This window comes from Protopterus annectens, chromosome 3.part0 (genome assembly GCF_019279795.1).
Source record: "Protopterus annectens isolate FY-2018-M chromosome 3.part0, PAN1.0, whole genome shotgun sequence".
Taxonomy (NCBI): domain Eukaryota; kingdom Metazoa; phylum Chordata; order Ceratodontiformes; family Protopteridae; genus Protopterus; species Protopterus annectens.
This window is the reverse complement of record NC_056731.1, coordinates 262,796,694-262,814,427: the sequence shown is the minus strand read 5'-3', so window position 1 is coordinate 262,814,427 and position 17,734 is coordinate 262,796,694. Positions and strand designations below refer to the sequence as shown.

Here is a 17,734-nt window from a genome sequence, read left to right as displayed (position 1 = left end):
TAAAAAGTGGTGGAAGAGTCAGTGGATTAGCATTTGTTGAGTGAGTGTTAGTGGAAAGAGAGGAGTGGTGAGTAGAAGATGGTAAAGATGTAGTCCTGGAGTTAGCGAGAGTATGGGAAAAGGTAGAGGTGATGTTGGCGAAAGTATCAGTGAATTAAGAATTAAAGACACTTGCAATTTGTTCAGGTGGTTTATTGGGGTGTGGACAGGGGTTGGGTTTAGTCCCAGGTTTAAGAATATTGTTGATGGAAGACCAGAAAGCTTTTAGGATTAGTTTTTCTACTATTTTGCTGGTTCCAGAAGTAGCGCTGCTTATCTTTTGAGAACATTTTCTTAGGTTGGTTTCGGAGCTGCCTATAATGTATATATTCAGAAGTATTTTTAGATTTTTGCAAAGCTTTCTATGCTTTATCCCTATCAGACATAATTTGTTTAGTAGCTCTAGTTATCCAGGGGATATTCCTAATTTTGATTCCTTTCATTCTTGGGGGGGGGGGGGGGGTTAGACTATCTAAATATTTTGAAAAGTGCTATTAAAATAGAGCAAAACATCATCCAGGGGGAGTGTCTTAAGGATATTCCAATTCATACTTTTCAGGATTCTGTTGAAGGTAGTAGGGTCAAATTTAGAAATGATCAGTGTCAAACAGTATCAGAAAGGAATTCATCAGTGAATTAAATATAAAGCATGCTTTCTGCAGAGGTACTGTTATAAACTTCCTTGAGCATGGCAACTGAGCATATATGCTTTCCCTGCAGAGCTCAGCCTGTCACTCCTTGTAACTATATGCATATTATTTCTTTGATGGTCATTTTATGTCAGGATTGTTAGCAACCAGTAAATCTAGCAGAATAATAAAGCTGAAGATCCCTGTTCCAAATTCTCATGCCTGCTCTCCTTTCATATTTTATTAACTTGTTATGAATTAAGTACGCCTGCGTACCCTTTGGTTCATGAACCTGGAGCAGCAGTGACAGTCAGCATTTATTTGCTGAACTGCAGTCCATTGACTGGAACACAGTTTTAACCAGGTGCACTATTTGGAAGTTGGTGTACAAATCCCATACCCTGTTAGGCAGAGGAACACTTTACCTTGCATACAGATAGTTGTATGTTTTCCTAAGTGAGTTTCAAACTGTGATTTAAGAAAGTCATATTCTAAATGTACTTTTGCTTTGGGAAGTTACCATGAAAAAGTGAAATGCATGTGATCATTCTTCTGTGTGGCATTGTTTGCAGCAGACAGCCTCCCTTTCATGTAGTTATTGTATTAATGATTGTATGCATGGTTGCTCTTTTTTTTCTTTCTTTTTAGCACTATGCACCTCTACTAGCTGTATTCAGCACCCAAGGCCAGTCCGAGCTTGTTCTTCTTCAGAAAATTCAGGAATATTGTTACGACAACATCCACTTTATGAAGGCCTTTCAGAAAATTGTCGTACTCTTCTACAAAGGTACTGAAATTATGTTTATAATGTAGCACTAGAGAAACAGACACCATAAAATTGTAGCTGGATGCAAATCAGGATTCATTCACTACCAGGTTTTGGCCATTTAAAATTACAAGAACTAGAAAACAGTAAGAATGAAGCTCCCTGTCTTTGGCTGTAACTTGACCTCCAGTAAATGAATTCTGCAACATACTTAATGCACATTCTAAATGCAGTTCTCAAAGATTGTCTCTGTATGCTAAAATGTTTTAGATACATTCAACTGATAGGCAGATTAGACATTGAACGTTTCTAGACATGTTGACAGGTTTGTCTGGAGATGTTTTCTATACTTTGTGTATCCTCTCATTTTTTTTAGACAACTAGCATGGAATAAACATCCCAGGACTATTTTTACAAATTTACTGTTTACCCTTAAAGTGTGCAAATAGGTAGTTCGTTAAAGCAGGTGTCTTATTTTTCTGATATCTTTTGCTTTAGCACTTGTTTTGTTATTAGCCCTTCTTTCACATTGTTTTGTAGCACTATAGTATAATGTACTGAAAAAGGATACAAAGACCCTAATATACATTTCAATGAAACCTATCTAATTAGCTTTGTATATCTTCCCAGAAAAACACATCACATATGATAAATACATACATCACTGTTAAAAGATTATTTTAACTCAAAACTTGCTAATCAAAAAATGAAGTGAATATTATATGGCTGCAAGTTATCAGACATGGATTGTATCTAGTGTATATGTTACTTGGTACAATGAATAAATGGATTGATGGAAAACATCATGTATATTTCACTGTGAATTTCTCTAAGAATAAAGTACCTCTAAAATGATGAAAGCTCTGTAGTGCTTTTCAGAATGGATTTTGACTTTGATTTTCATACAGCGTAAATATTACAGTTATTAGTAAATGAGATAATAAAAAATAGTTAGTAGGTATTCTCTCTTAGGCACAAAACGGTGAAACCAGAAGAGCCACGAAGCAACACCAACCATAAAACCAAACTGTTTATTAAACGCTTTCGTCAGCAACATCAGCTGACTTCTTCAGAATACATTCACCAAATAGTCATCGTAACATTTAAAGTAAAAACTGATCACATGTCAGTAACAGGACTTTTGACTTAAAGGTACAAAACCTAAAACTTGACAAATTGTGAAAAAAAAAATATTAAATTGTTATATACGACATCAAAATTTGCTATAAGAAAACCGTCCAAATAGTGAATAATAAAATGTTGTGCCTAAGCAAACTTTAAAAATGTACACAATCAACCAAAATGTGAACATAATTTCAAGAAACTACTCAGGCTGACATTATCATTGAGAGCAGGTGGACAAGTAGCATTGACTCTAATTTGCCACCATAATTCTCTAAAATTGAGTAGCTCCTCCCAGGGACCCCCCCCCCCGGGTCTACTGCCACTTTTTCAACAACTAAAAATTTAAAAGTGTGCCCAGGAAACTACAATATGTGTTTTATGCAGAGCACTATAGGGGCTAGCAATTTTAATATCCCAAATGTGCTCATATATCCTCTCTTTAAATTCCCTCTTGGTCTTTCCAATATAAAAACCTGAGCAACAACAACACATTGCAGCATACACCACCCCCTTGGTAACACACAAATAATTCCCCTGTGCTTTGATCTTAATACCATTAATACATATATTATCCACTGTAATTATATTAGCACATTGTGAGCAAAAACCACATGGCTTGGTACCCCTACCCTGTTGCTCTTTAAAATCTTTCATTCTCTGAAGTAGTTCTTTAAAGGAGGTACCCCTTCTGTGAATAATGCACGGTTCCCTTCCTATTTTCTCTAAAAGGTCACATTGACTGTTGAAAATAATCCATTATTCCTTAAAATATCAGAAATGGCACTATGAACAACACAAAACCTTGTAACAAAAGATAACCTTGAAAAAGCATGGGCTCTCTTTTCTCTAGAACCAAGGTGTGAATCTTGGTTACCAAAACTATCAACTAGCCTCTCCTTATCTTTATTCAATAATGGGCTAAATACACCTGTCACCCTCTTGCTGGAGACTTCGTCATAAACCTTTTCAATCAATTTACAGGGATAACCTCTTGCTCCCAACATATCTTTCACAAGTTTACTCTGATCATGGAAGTCCCCATCCCTGGTCACCATATGTGAAATATGTATGTATTGCATTTCACTAGGCCCTTCTTGACATGCTCAGGATGACTGCTCTGGTAATGTAACAGACTGTTACTATACATAGATTTCCTATACAAATTGCTAACTAAGCAGTAATTGTCAAAGTCTTTACTGACCAAAACATCCAAATAGCTAATGGCATCCTTATTGTAAACATGTACAAACTTAAGAATATCGGTAGTGCTATTGATGTATTGTATGAAATCTTCTACATCATTCTCATCCCCCTTCCAAATGAAAAACAAATCATCAATATAACGTAAATACAGCTGCCATAGCCCAGTAAATTTGGAATTAAAGAGGAATTTACATTCCCACATGAGCATAATAATATTTGCAAAAATGGAGGGACAACATGCTCCCATCACAACCCCTGTTTTTTGCATAAAGAAGTGACCTTCAAAAAAAACTAAATTAATTTCAAAACTAGTCCCATCAATTAAACTAAAATTGAAACGTCATTGTTACTGAAACACTTTGAGTCAAAAAGAAATTCCTCAAACCATGCTAATCCTAAAAAATGCGGAATAATATTGAATAAATTCACGACATCAATAGTTAAAAATGAAATCCCATCATTCACCTCCATTCCACTGAGTTTTTTCAAAAAATGCCATGAATCAATACAAATATGTAGTTCATCTTGCAACACAGTTTTCAGCCTCATATCAATATATTTACCAATAAAAAACGTTTTTGAGCCCATTACACTAACTATGGGTCTCGGGGCGGGGGTGGGGGTGGGGGTGGGGTCAAATAAATTCTTGTGTTTTAGGGATACCGAAAATATTCGGCACCTTAGGTTATTTAACATAAAGAAAATTATATAAATCCACATCTATCTGGCCTTGATCAACCAAATCTTATAAAGCCAGATCTATTTCATGTTGTGAGATATTGCCAAGGTTAACTGAGACCTAGTCATAAATAGTACCATCCCATAAAAGGACATTTATTCTGTTGTAATCAGTCTTGGTCATTATGACCACCCCACCCCCCTTTGTCAGGTTTCATAACCTACAAAGATTTGTCAGCCACCAACTTGTTTAATAACCTTGTTTCACTACTTGTTAAATTCCACATACTAAAATCGAGATTACCATGCAATAATGCCCTAAAATCAAAATCGCAAAGAGCTTCAAATAAAGTTAATACATTTGGTAGTGGGGGGTTAAATGTACTACTTCTATGAAAACCATTAGCACTGTTGTAACTAAGATCTGACCCAAACATCAAACGCAAATTCAGTTTTCTAACAAAGACTTTTAAATCTATAATAAGTTCCACCAAGTTGGCTCTTCTACTCGGAACAAAATTGAAACCTTTGCTAAGCAGCTGAGGTAGTCCCAAGTCCAACTCTGTTGCAGAATAATTGTGTACAACGAAATCACCTTTCTTGTTAACAGAAGCAGTGTAACCACTTGTTGTTGTAAAATGCTCACTGCTATAATCCGGGCTGAAATATTCTAGCCCAGAACATTTGTCAATACAAGCAACTTACCAAACACAACACTCTCGTCAACCATTAATTCCACCCGTTGGACTGTTTCTGTCCTGCCCAGGACGAATTCCCCTGCGGTTGTCTCCCTTGGCGATTCCACTGAGTCCTGTAGAATGGTTGTTTCACTTGATTGCGTATCCTCTCAGACCTGCGTGGAAAATCCCACCCTAAAGAGGCCTCATTGGTTGGTCGCTGTTCAGCTCCACCTTCAGAGACCTCATCATTACCTCCTCTTGAATAGGCTGCTACCTTAGATGGAAAAATGGGTGGTGGTTTTGGATATGCTGTCCCAGCCTGATAGGCTGTGATATCCCTCTCTAGTTTTTTACCTTTCTTGAGTTGAATTTCACCTATTGTTTTATCTGTTTTACTCAATATCGCTTTAAGCCAAAATCGATGAATTGAACAATAAGTCATCATGCAAGACCTTGCCCAGTTCAACCAATTCAGAATGTAATGAATCAATGGAACTTTGTGCTTCATAAGCACTTCTGACAACTCCATGCCTTACCTATCAAACAAGGCTAAAAGCTCTTGATGTAAAATGGAGTTGTTAATGAGTCCATTGGGATACTTCCAACTATGTACCCCTTTAGGCACCGGCTTGTTTTTAATGCATTCACGGAAGTATGCATTTTCGACTTGCAACTTCCTAACTTTGATAAGTTTGGTTTCAAACAAGTTCAAAGTCTGTTGAAAAGTACCCCTCTCGCAAACCTTGTTTTGTGAACATTGAAAAGAAAAGTCTCTGTTAAACCAAGTGGTGAAATTAACATTTTCGCTGTTCGGGATAGACCCTACTCGTACCTGTGTTGGCACTGGACCATGATTACATTCCTGCCCAGGTTGAATACTACTGTCAACAGAGGTGGTACTGCGGTAGCATTGTCGCCTCACAGTTAGACGTTGTCCTATTCCATTCTCAGCTAGAGCGTCTTCTGTGTGGAGACATGCATGAATGGGCATACCTTCGTTGAAGGTTGTGCGTCAGGGCTGGCAACTCGGCACGTAAAAATCTACTGCCAATCATTAGTGGACCGGAGTTCCGCTGTGGCGACCCCTAACCAGGAAAAGCCGAAAGACACAACAACAACAACAACATTAACCTGAGAGCCTTGCGTCACTTCTCTAGAAAATTGTTGAATAAGTTGTGTCAAAAGTCCTATATTATCCACTGGGTCATCACTTCTACTCAGGTTGACATTATCTTGAAATTACATTCACATTTTGGTTGATTGTCTACATTTTTAAAGTTTGCTTAGGCACAACATTTTATTATTCACTATTTGGACATTTTTTATAGCAAGTTTTGATGTTGTATATAACAATTTAAGATGTTTTTTTCACAATTTGTCAAGTTTTAGGTTTTGTATCTTTAAGTCAAAAGTCCTGTTACTGACATGTGATCAGTTTTTACTTTAAATGTTACGATGACTATATGATGAATGCATTCTGAAGAACTCAGCTGACGTTGCTGACAAAAGCGCTTAATAAACAGTTTAGTTTTATGGTTGGTGTTGCTTCGTGGCTCTTATGGTTTCACCGTTTTGTGCTTTGGATGTTCATTTTGGCTTTTACTTGGATCTTGGTTTTGGTTGTTGGAGTGACCAGTTATGGGTTCCAGGTTGCGCACCATCGTTTTGGGTGAAGACCCAGTGGATAATATAGGACTTTTGACATAACTTATTCAACAATTTTCTAGAGGAGTGACGCAAGGCTCTCAGGTTAATACGAATTTTAATACATCTGTTGACAGTAGTATTCAACCTGGACAGGAATGTAATCATGGTCCATTGCCAACACAGATCCGAGTAGGGTCTATCCTGAACAGTGAAAGTGTTAATTTCACCACTTGGTTTAACAAAGAATTTTCTTTTCAATGTTCACAAAACAAGGTTTGCGAGAGGGGTACATTTCAAGAGACTTTGAACTTATTTGAAACCAAACTTATCAAAGTTAGGAAGTTGCAAGTCGAAAATGCATACTTCTGTGAATGCATTAAAAACAGTCTGGTGCCTAAAGGGTTACGTAGTTTGAAGTATCCCAATGGACTCATTAACAACTCCATTTTACATCAAGAGCCTTCTAACCTTGTTTGATAGGCAAGGCATGGAGTTGTTAGAAGTGCTTATGAAGCACAATCAAAGTTCCATTGATTCATTGCATTCGGAATTGGTTGAACTGGACAAGGCCTTGCATGATGACTTGTTCGATTAATCAATTTTGGCTTATAAAGTGATATTGAGTAAAACAGGTAAAACAATAGGTGAAATTCAACTCAAGAAAGGTAAAAAACTACAGAGGGATATCACAGCCTATCAGGCTGGGACAGCATATCCAAAACCACCACCCATTTTATCAGCTAAGGTAGCATCCTATTCAGGAGGAGGTAATGACAAGGTCTCTGGAGGTGGAGCTGAACAACGACCGACCAATGAGGCCCCTTTAGAGCTGGATTTTCCATGCAGGTCCAAGAGGATACACAATCAAATGAAACAACCATTCTACAGAACTCATTGGAATCGCCAAGGGAGACAACCGCAGGGGAAATCGTCCTGGGCAGGAGAGTCCAACAGGTGGAATTAATGGTCGACGAGAGTGTTGTATTTGGTGAGTTGCTTGCTATTGACAAATGTTCTGGGCTAGAATATTTCAGCCTGGATTATAGCAGTGAGCGTTTTAGGACAACAAGTGGTTACACTGCTTTTGTTAACAAGAAAGGTGATTTTTGTTGTACACAATTATTTTACAACACAGTTGGACTTGAGACTACCTCAGCTGCTTAGCAAAGGTTTCAATTTTGTTCCGAGTAGAAGAGCCAACTTGGTGTAACTTATTATAGGTTTAAAAGTCTTCATTAGAAAACTGAATTTGCATTTGATGTTTGGGTCAGATCTTAGTTAACAACAATGCTAATAGCTTTCATAGAAGTAGTACATTTAACCCCCCACTACCAAATGTATTAACTTTATTTGAAGCTCTTTGTGATTTTGATTTTAGGGCATGATTGTATGGTAATCTCGATTTTAGTATGTGGAATTTAACAAGTAATGAAACAAGGTTATTAAACAAGCTGGTGGCTGACAAATCTTTGCGGGTTATGAAACCTGACAAAGGGGGGGGGGGTGGTCATAATGACCAAGACTGATTTCAACAACAGAATGAATGTCCTTTTATGGGATGGTACTATTTATGATAAGGTCTCAGTTAACCTTGTCAATATCTCACAACATAAAATAGATCTGGCTTTACAAGATTTGGTTGATCAAGGCCAGATAGATGTGGATTTATATAATTTTCTTTATGTTAAATATCCTAGGGTGCCGAATATTTTTGGCATCCCTAAAATACATAAGAATTTATTTAACCCCCCCCCCCCCATGAGACCCATAGTTAGTGTAATGGGCTCAAAAATGTATTTTATTGGTAAATATATTGATATGAGAGTGAAAACTGTGTTGCAAGATGAACTACACATTTGTATTAATTCATGGCATTTTTTGAAAAAACTCAGTGGAATGGAGGTGAATGATGGGATTTCATTTTTAACTACTGATGTCGTGAATTTATTCAATGTTATTCCGCATTTTTTAGGATTGGCATGGTTTGAGGAATTTCTTTTTGACTCAGTGTTTCAGTAACAATGAAGTTTCAGTTTTAGTTTCATTGATGGAACTAGTTTTGAAATTTAATTTTGTTTTTTTTGAAGGTCACTTCTTTATGCAAAAAACAGGGGTTGCGGTGGGGGCATGTTGTGCCCCCATTTTTGCAAATGTTATTATGCTCATGTGGGAATGTAAATTCCTCTTTAATTCCAAATTTACTGGGCTATGGCAGCTGTATTTACGTTATATTGACGATTTGTTTTTCATTTGGAAGGGGGGATGAGAATGATGCAGAAGATTTCATGCAATACATCAATAGCATTACCGATTTTCTTAAGTTTGTACATGTTTACAATAAGGATGCCATTAGTTATTTGGATGTTTTGGTGAGTAAAGACTTCGAAAATTACTGCTTAGTTAGCAATTTGTATAGGAAGTCTACATATAGTAACAGTCTGTTACATTACCAAAGCAGTCATCCTGAGCATGTCAAGAAGGGCCTAGTGAAAGGCAATACATACGTATTTCACATATGGTGACCAGGGAAGGGGACTTCTATGATCAGAGTAAACTTGTGAAAGATATGTTGGGAGCAAGAGGTTATCCCTGTAAATTGATTGAAAAGGTTTATGACGAAGTCTCCAGCAAGAGGGTGACAGGTGTATTTAGCCCATTATTGAGTAAAGATAAGGAGAGGCTAGTTGATAGTTTTGATAACCATGATTCACACCTTGGTTCTAGAGAAGAGAGAGCCCATGCTTTTTCAAGGTTATCTTTTGTTACAAGGTTTTGTGTTGTTCATAGTGCCATTTCTGATATTTTAAGGAATAATGGATTATTTTCAATAGTCAATGTGACCTTTTAGAGAAAATAGGAAGGGAACCCTGCATTATTCACAGAAGGGGTACCTCCTTTAAAGAACTACTTCAGAGAATGAAAGATTTTAAAGAGCAACAGGGTAGGGGTACCAAGCCATGTGGTTTTTGCTCACAATGTGCTAATATAATTACAGTGGATAATATATGTATTAATGGTATTAAGATCAAAGCACAGGGGAATTATTTGTGTGTTACCAAGGGGGTGGTGTATGCTGCAATGTGTTGTTGATGCTCAGGTTTTTATATTGGAAAGACCAAGAGGGGATTTAAAGAGAGGATATATGAGCACATTAGGGATATTAAAATTGCTAGCCCCTATAGTGCTCTGTATAAAACACATAGTGCAGTTTCCTGGGCACACTTTAAAATTTTTAGTTGTTGAAAAAGTGACAGTTGACCCCGGGGGGGGGGGGGGGGTCCCTGGGAGGAGCTACTCAATTTTAGAGAATTATGGTGGCAAATTAGAGTCAGTGCTACTTGTCCACCTGGTCTCAATGATAATGTCAGCCTGAGTAGTTTCTTGAAATTGCGTTCACATTTTGGTTGATTGCCTACATTTTTAAAGTTTGCTTAGGCACAACATTTTATTATTCAGTATTTGGACGGTTTTCTTATAGCAAGTTTTGATGTCGTATATAACAATTTAAGATGGATTTTTTTTTCACAATTTGTCAAGTTTTAGGTTTTATATCTTGTAAGTCAAAAGTCCTGTTACTGACGTGATCAGTTTTTACTTTAAATGTTACGATGACTATATGGTGAATGTATTCTGAAGAAGTCAGCTGATGTTGCTGATGAAAGCACTTAATAAACAGTTTGGTTTTATGGTTGGTGTTGCTTCATGGCTCTTCTGGTTTCACCGTTTTGTGCTTTGGAAGTTCGTTTTGGCTCTTACTTGGTTCTAGGTATTCTCTCTTAATTAGTTTGCCTTATCTCATTAACTGGACCACACTTTGCAGTACAGCTGTATGTATGACTATGAGTTTGGGATACATAAATGCATGCATATCTGTCTACAACTGCCAGAGTTCAGAAGAAACCATCCTGTGTGTTTATTTTACTTACTTTTTATACATCCATCATTTAGATGATTTCAGTCTCACTTTGTCTAGGGAGTTACAGGCATTTTTGAATGGTGACCTGCTTTTCATGCATCAATGTGTGTCTCACCGAATCAAGATTGGGAAACTCTGTATCATTGCTATTATGTTCTGTACCTTGCAGGGTCTGGAAATGTGAATGGTAGTCTCATGGTATTAGGTTGGATTTCGAAAGAGTTGCTCTCAGTCCAAGTCTGCCTTGGTTCCATCAGTGTAAGTGACTTACATGTCTGAGAGCCCTCCTGTGTGCCAATAGGTATTAATGTTTCCTGGTTTTGTGTAGGCTATGACAACTCATTTCTTTATTGTGGGTTATAGACATACTAAAACATTCCCGGTTATTATATTCTTAACCTAGAAATTATTTTGCTTAAGTAGGATATTAACAGCTGTGCTTGCAGACAGAAGAACATTCTATACTAGTTTAGACAAGGTGAAATGGATGATAAGAATGTCATTGCATTAGAAATTTTTCTGATGAGTTAGGTACGCAGCTAGACATGCATCATGAAATTTTGCTTAACTATGGTGTTTGTCGCAGTATTGGCAGTTTATAATGATATTTTTTGTGCTGAAACCTTTCTTTACTGTTTACTTAAAGACCTTCTGGTGCTTTGTTAGTGCTTAACAAACTTGTACTAAATATCATGTGACTTTTCACAATGAGATGTAGGATGCAAATGTTGCATGCTTATTTGAAAGAGATGTCGAAGCAGATCTCTAAACTCAGAGGTGTTTCAACAATATATAGTTCAATACCACTTATTCCAGCATTTCATATACTTCCAAAAGATTACAAATCATTTACAGATACTCTAGACAAGTTTTTTTTTTTTTTTTTTTTTTTTTATGACAATAGAAGCTGCCGGGGAAGTTTAACTATGATAGTGGAACAAATATTGAAATCTGCGGCCATTTAATACGGAAAATCAGTGTTTTTACCTCAAGCTAGAATGAGTGTTGAAATTGGGTACATTTAGTACTGGAAATCAGAGGTTTTACTGCAGACTAAAACAAATGCATCCACAACACAGAAGGATGGAATCCTGAATGTGACCCAGATGACCAGGTTTTGATTAATGTCCCAGGTATTGGAGGTGGACGAGATAGCTGGTTGGAGATGGGGCTTAAGCTCCCAAAGTCATCTTGCCAATCCTAGAAGAAGTAGGCAGTTAAGTGATGAGAAAGTACCAAGGATGGGTTGTCTGACCTACCAACCAACAGTGCTGTAGCTGCATTTAGCGCATGTGTGTGTTTGTGTGCATGCGTGTTTTTGCGATGGTGCGCACACCTGTATGCTAGAGTACAAATGCACCAGTGAACTGTCACTGCAGGACCTACTTCAACATTTTGTCCCTTCACCTTTATTGAAGGACACAATCCCTGTTTCTCATTCTCTCACCTCATTATCCGTGTGTTCCTGAATGCATTGGGTACAGGGCAGTGACTCTGACAGTATGGGATGGGGAGCTCAATGGTCAATGTGGATGAGATGAGCAAACTAAATTGGAAAAAAGTTGATCAATTTAGTGGCAGAGTGATTATGCATGAATTAGTGTATCTGTAAAGGAGTTATATTTTCACATCTCGTATGTGTTGGTGGAACATTATTAGAAACACAGGCATACTTTAAATGAACAGTAGTTGATGGTCATGTTTTGAATTTTTCTCAATTTGCACTAATAAACTATTTTTTGTAATGACTGGGGAGTCATGTATAAAAGCACAAGTCCCAGCAATGGCAGCATTGTGTTCTCCAACACATATCATCTTTGTGTGGTAATTTCAAAAGGAATCTATTGAGTTCTAGATCTCAAAATAATATAATACATAATTTTCATTGTGCTGATGATTTGTTGCCATACGGCTCGGGTAGTAGATAAATTCAGAACTCGGTAATCATTTAAGTAACTGTATTTCCTTCACTCATCAGTCACAAAAGAAGATACCACTTTTTAGGTTTAGAACTACATTCAGAAATCTGTGAGAAGGCATTGCTTCCATATTTCAGCAAAATAAAGAACTGCAAACTTTGTTTTTTCCTTACTTTGTAAGAAATAAAACTTTAAATATACTATATTATGCCAAGTAAGGCTTTCACTAGGTCGAGAAGGAAAAGGGCAAAACCTGAAGGTTGTTTAAAACTTGTAGTGAAGTGCATGGATAAGTCTACAACAGACTGTATCCAGAAAGTATGCTGCAAGGTTTAACATCACAGTGTGATCACAGAGCTTTACTAAACACTGTTAGAAGTAAGGGCCCATTCTTGACATGTAAGCCTGCTAAAATGGTGAAGACTTGAGCTTAAAGACACCAGATATACAAAGTGATTTTAATGATTAGTAGTTGCGTATTAATTCTTTATTAGTTATCCAATAAGTCGCTTTATCCCTTTTCAGGATCACTGGAATGTTGCAGCCCATCCTGGCAGCCAATAGGCATAAAGCATTGAAATCTTTCCAGGCACGGTGCTGGTTTATCACAAAATGCACCTCACTGACACATTACAATTATGCCTCTTTCATTCCGTAGATGTTTTGACTTTAACTAGTCCAAAAGGACTCTAGTTTGATTAATGGCCCAGGTGCTGGAGGATCTAGCCTGGGAAGGATGGAAGTGAGCAATACCTCTGACTCACCAGTCATAAGAGCAGAGTGCTGGTGGGGTTCAGTCACAGAAGCGGGGTACTCGTGGGGTTCAGTAAAAAGGGCAGGAAGCTGGTGGGGTTCAGTCACAGGAGCAGGGTACTAGTGGGATTGAGTCACAAGGGCAGGGAGCTGGTGGGGTTCAGCCACAACAGCAGGGTACTCATGGATTTCAGTAACAAGAGCAGGAAGCTCGTGGGGTTCAATCACAGGAGGAGGGAACTAGTGGGGTTCAGTTGCAGCAGCAGGATACTCTAGTTCAGTAATAAGAGCAGGGAGATGATGGTGTTCAGTCACAAGAGCAGGGAGCTGGTGGGGTTCAGCCACAGCATCAGGGTACTCATGTGGTTCAGTGACAAGGGCAGGGGGCTGGCCAGGTTCGATTACAGAAGCAGGGTACTGGTGGGGTTCAGTCCCAAGGGCAGGGGGCTGACAGGGTTCAGTTACAAGGGCAGGGTGTTGGTAGGGGCCAGTCACAAGGGCAGGGTGCTAGTGGAGTTCAGTCACAGGAGCAGGATACTGGTGGAGTTTAGTAACAAGAGTAAGGTTCCAAAGACTAGCAAGGTACTGGAGGAATTCAGTCACAATAGCAATGTGCAGGTGGGGTGCACTAGCAAGGTACTGGAGGAATTCAGTCATAAGAGCAGGGTGCCAGTGGGGTTCAGTCACAAGGGCAAGGTGCCCCTGAGGCTCAGGCACAAGAGAAGTCTCTAGTGGGATTCAGTTACAGGAGCATGGAACTGGTGGAGTTCTATCACAACAGCTTTACCTTAAAGCCCAAGATTACAGTACTTGTGATAGGGATTATGGGAGCTGCATGTATGTGCCAAGGAGTGCACTTGCACTTCAGTTAGAATCATAGGGGTGTGTAAACATACATTTATATATGTTTCAACATAGTAGGCATTGCATTGTGCTTTCCAGACACTGGAGAGAGGCACATTGATTCTTAGGATGCTGTGGCTAAGAATGAATGAATGACTGGGCCAGTTGCGGATAAATGTTAATTTTTCCAGGGTGGAGGTAGGCTAAACATTGCTTAAAATCCTTGAAAGTATCATATAAGCATAATTTTAGGAGAGAAAAGAACTGTAAAAATATAAGTTTTGTACTTAGATTTTTTTCAGGCAATTGGGGATGCATACGTATCCGCTGCAGATTTAATATTTGAAAGTAGGCAGTTTATCTCAATGCACAAAAATATGTAATAAAGCAATTTTTCAACTTGGAACAGTTCCTGAGATGCTAATGCAGATCTAGAATAATATATGTGAGGGAAGATTTTTTTAATTAAGGCAATGGCTATTAAAATGTTGTGTGGCATTAATGAAACAGGATGGAAGACATGCATTTTTTATTTGCCCCTCCTCCCTGCAGCTGACCATCAGTTGCCACCAGTCCCTCTCCTCATTTGCATGGGACTACCAGACCCACCATAGCCTCTCATGGGCTCATCCTGGTCCATGTCCTAGGAGACTGAGGACAGTGATGCAGTGTCATGTGACTGCCAGGGAGTGTGGATAAGCCCACAACACCCATGGTAGCCTTAGCTGCCTTTAGGAGGTGCATTCATGCGTCCCCGTGCGAGCAACATCCCAACCAACTGATATATTGCTTACAGCATACAACCTACCTGATTCTTCTAGTTCAATAAGTCTTGCTTCCTACTGCCCCCCAGGATGAGCAAGCCATCAGTGGGCACTCACTTCCATCCTTCCCCATCCAGTTCCTCCTGTGCCTGTGCTGCTGCTCAAACATTGTCAAAGGGGGCACAGTAAGGGTTTATCCCTTTGTGCCACAAGGCTGGACAATGGAAGAAATGTACTGGCAGATTATCGTATGCATTGTCCAACATCAACATTAGACATCCTTGAGTTGTGTGGTTTAAAGCACAAACAGACCAATCAAAGAAGGTGCAAATGGGACTTATGCAGGTATGGAACTTAAGGGCTTGAATAATGAATTCAGAAATTAATATGTTTTACTTTACTGAAACCACATTGCCTTGCCAGATGGTTTTCACCTTTACCCTCTAGAATTTCTAATGCTGGCTAAAACATTTTTTATGCAATGACAGACTGACAAACATTCTGACATAGCAAAATCAACTCAAGGGAATCTAATGGTGTTACTGCTCAATGCCAGGAACTTAAACAATAAACTTCCCTCCCTCCAGGCTGTACTCACCCTAGAGAATATAAATATTTGTACAGTTACAGAGACATGGTTTAAAACTGTGGATAACACCCCATTACCACAGGATTATGATGTCGTCCACATGTTTAGGCCAGATGGAGATATCTCAAGCTATATCAACAGCAAACTCACCTCAAGAATAGTAAAATATGATAACTCAATTGAACTTATTCATGGCCATACTTCCCTAGGCAAAGACCCACCCACATCATATACTCACAAGCTATAGGTCACCCTCTATGATCCAAGAAACCCATAGCTCATACTTGGACTTACTGAAGTGTCTCACCATTCAACCCAAGTCCATATTCATGAGCTACTTCGACTACCCCACTATGAACTGGGATCATTACACACCCTAAACTTACAGGCCCAGTGATTCCTGGACTAGATAGTCCATATGCCCACTAGGTGTGCAAACATATTCATCCTGGTGTTCACACACATAGGAAAATTCTTTATCCCCCTACTGCAGTATCCTCTCTGGTAAAGGTCAGACCACAAAACTGTCTTCTTCATAATGGAAATAAATTATGTGACCCTGGCTAACCCTTTAACATTCAGGAGCTATTCTAAGGCAGACTTCCTACTACTAAGTGATAACTTGTCAAAATTTCAAGTGCCCCAAACCCTGAGAACACAGCTGCCTATGTGGAATTGTTTACAAAACCCCTATATAACTATGTCAGTAAATGCATAAAGACAACTGTGTTACCAGAAATATGCCCAGAACTAACTTAAGTATTAATCCACCCTGTTGGAATCCAAGCATAAACAGATTTGTACAACAAAAGAAAAAAGCCATAGCCAGCATTAGGATGTGCTATGTTCAGCATGATAAAAACACTCTAATCAATCTAAACCAACAACTAAGAGGGCAAATTAAGATTACTAAAGCCAAATTTGAGGTAAAGATAGCCTCCCAGGCAAAGGACATCTACAAAGCTTTCTTTAGCTAGACCCCAAACCTCAAAGGCAGCACACAGCAGTTGTGCAGAACGGAATGAAGATAGAGTGAACTACACAGAGCCAGAAGATATAGCACATTTTCTGGCTGACAAATTCAGCTACAGTCTTACCCCACTCTCTCCCCAGGAAATACCATCAAACTTAACCTCCAACTGTCATTTCCTAGATGTGCTGCTAAGGCCAAAATCACTGCATTTGAGTCACAGTAATATTGCTGGATGCTTCCTGTATAATCCAAAATGTGACCTATCATGAATACTGGAGTCACTGTTTAACCACAGCCTCTAGTCAGGTTTTGTGACATGCACATGGAGGACCACAATGGTGTTCCCTCTGCACAAGGGCGTCAATGGACCCCAAAAACTACAGACCCATAAATCTTACTACTCTCGTGTAATGCTGTGCAAAGAATTGTCATAGAAATGACTAAAGAAGACATGGAAAACCTTCAAACACTGTATCCAACCCAGTGTGGTTTTGTCAAGGGCAGATTATGCCTACTCAACCTGGTGAACTTCTTTGAGAAAGTCACCAAGGCAATGGATGAGGATGTAATAGTGCATACTGCCTACCTTGACCTATCTAAGGCATATAATACAGTACCCCACTTGGGCATTACTCAGAGACGTACGCGTAAACTGCTATGTTATGCACTTGATAGACAGCTGGCTCTCAGATAAGACCCAGGAAGTTAGGATAGGGGAGACTACTTTCACCAGGGAGACTAGTTACTAGCAGACTCCTTAAGGGTTCTCTGCTGAATCTGCTGTATTTTGGACTCTGCTTCTCAAAGGTCAAGGGCCTATGGCTGACAAAGTTTGCAGATGGATGCAGAGTAGGGTGAGTCATAGAATTCCTCCCCCCAAAAAAGACACTAACATGCTATAGGAAGGACTAACACAGACAAATGACCAGTGCCAAACCACAACTTAAAACTCAATGCCAAGAAATGTATAATAGTGTCCTTTGGGAAGTCGGACACCCAGGAAATTACCTCATCAATAACACATCCCCAAGAGTAGAACCAGTAGTCAAGGGTTTGGGTTAGTTTGTAGGTAACAGCCTGCACACTCCCTATACATTGTTGAGATGTGATCTATGCCTGGTATACAAGGTGTAGATCAGAGTGTATGTGCTGTATCTTTAAGAAGCGTATCAAGGACTGAATGTGTCAGTAAACTTCTACCATGATGTTT

At 38.9% G+C, this 17,734-nt stretch overlaps 1 protein-coding gene across 3 annotated transcripts in view; it reads left to right on the top strand.

Annotated features, from left to right (window-relative positions):
• BZW2 (basic leucine zipper and W2 domains 2) overlaps positions 1-17,734 on the top strand; it is a 1,069,944-nt gene that overhangs the window by 958,771 nt on the left and 93,439 nt on the right. For all 3 annotated transcript variants that reach the window (XM_044064746.1, XM_044064744.1, XM_044064745.1), the window contains one exon: positions 1,317-1,455. In XM_044064746.1, coding sequence (XP_043920681.1) covers positions 1,317-1,455 — 139 coding nt within the window. The remainder of the gene's footprint in view (positions 1-1,316; positions 1,456-17,734) is intronic.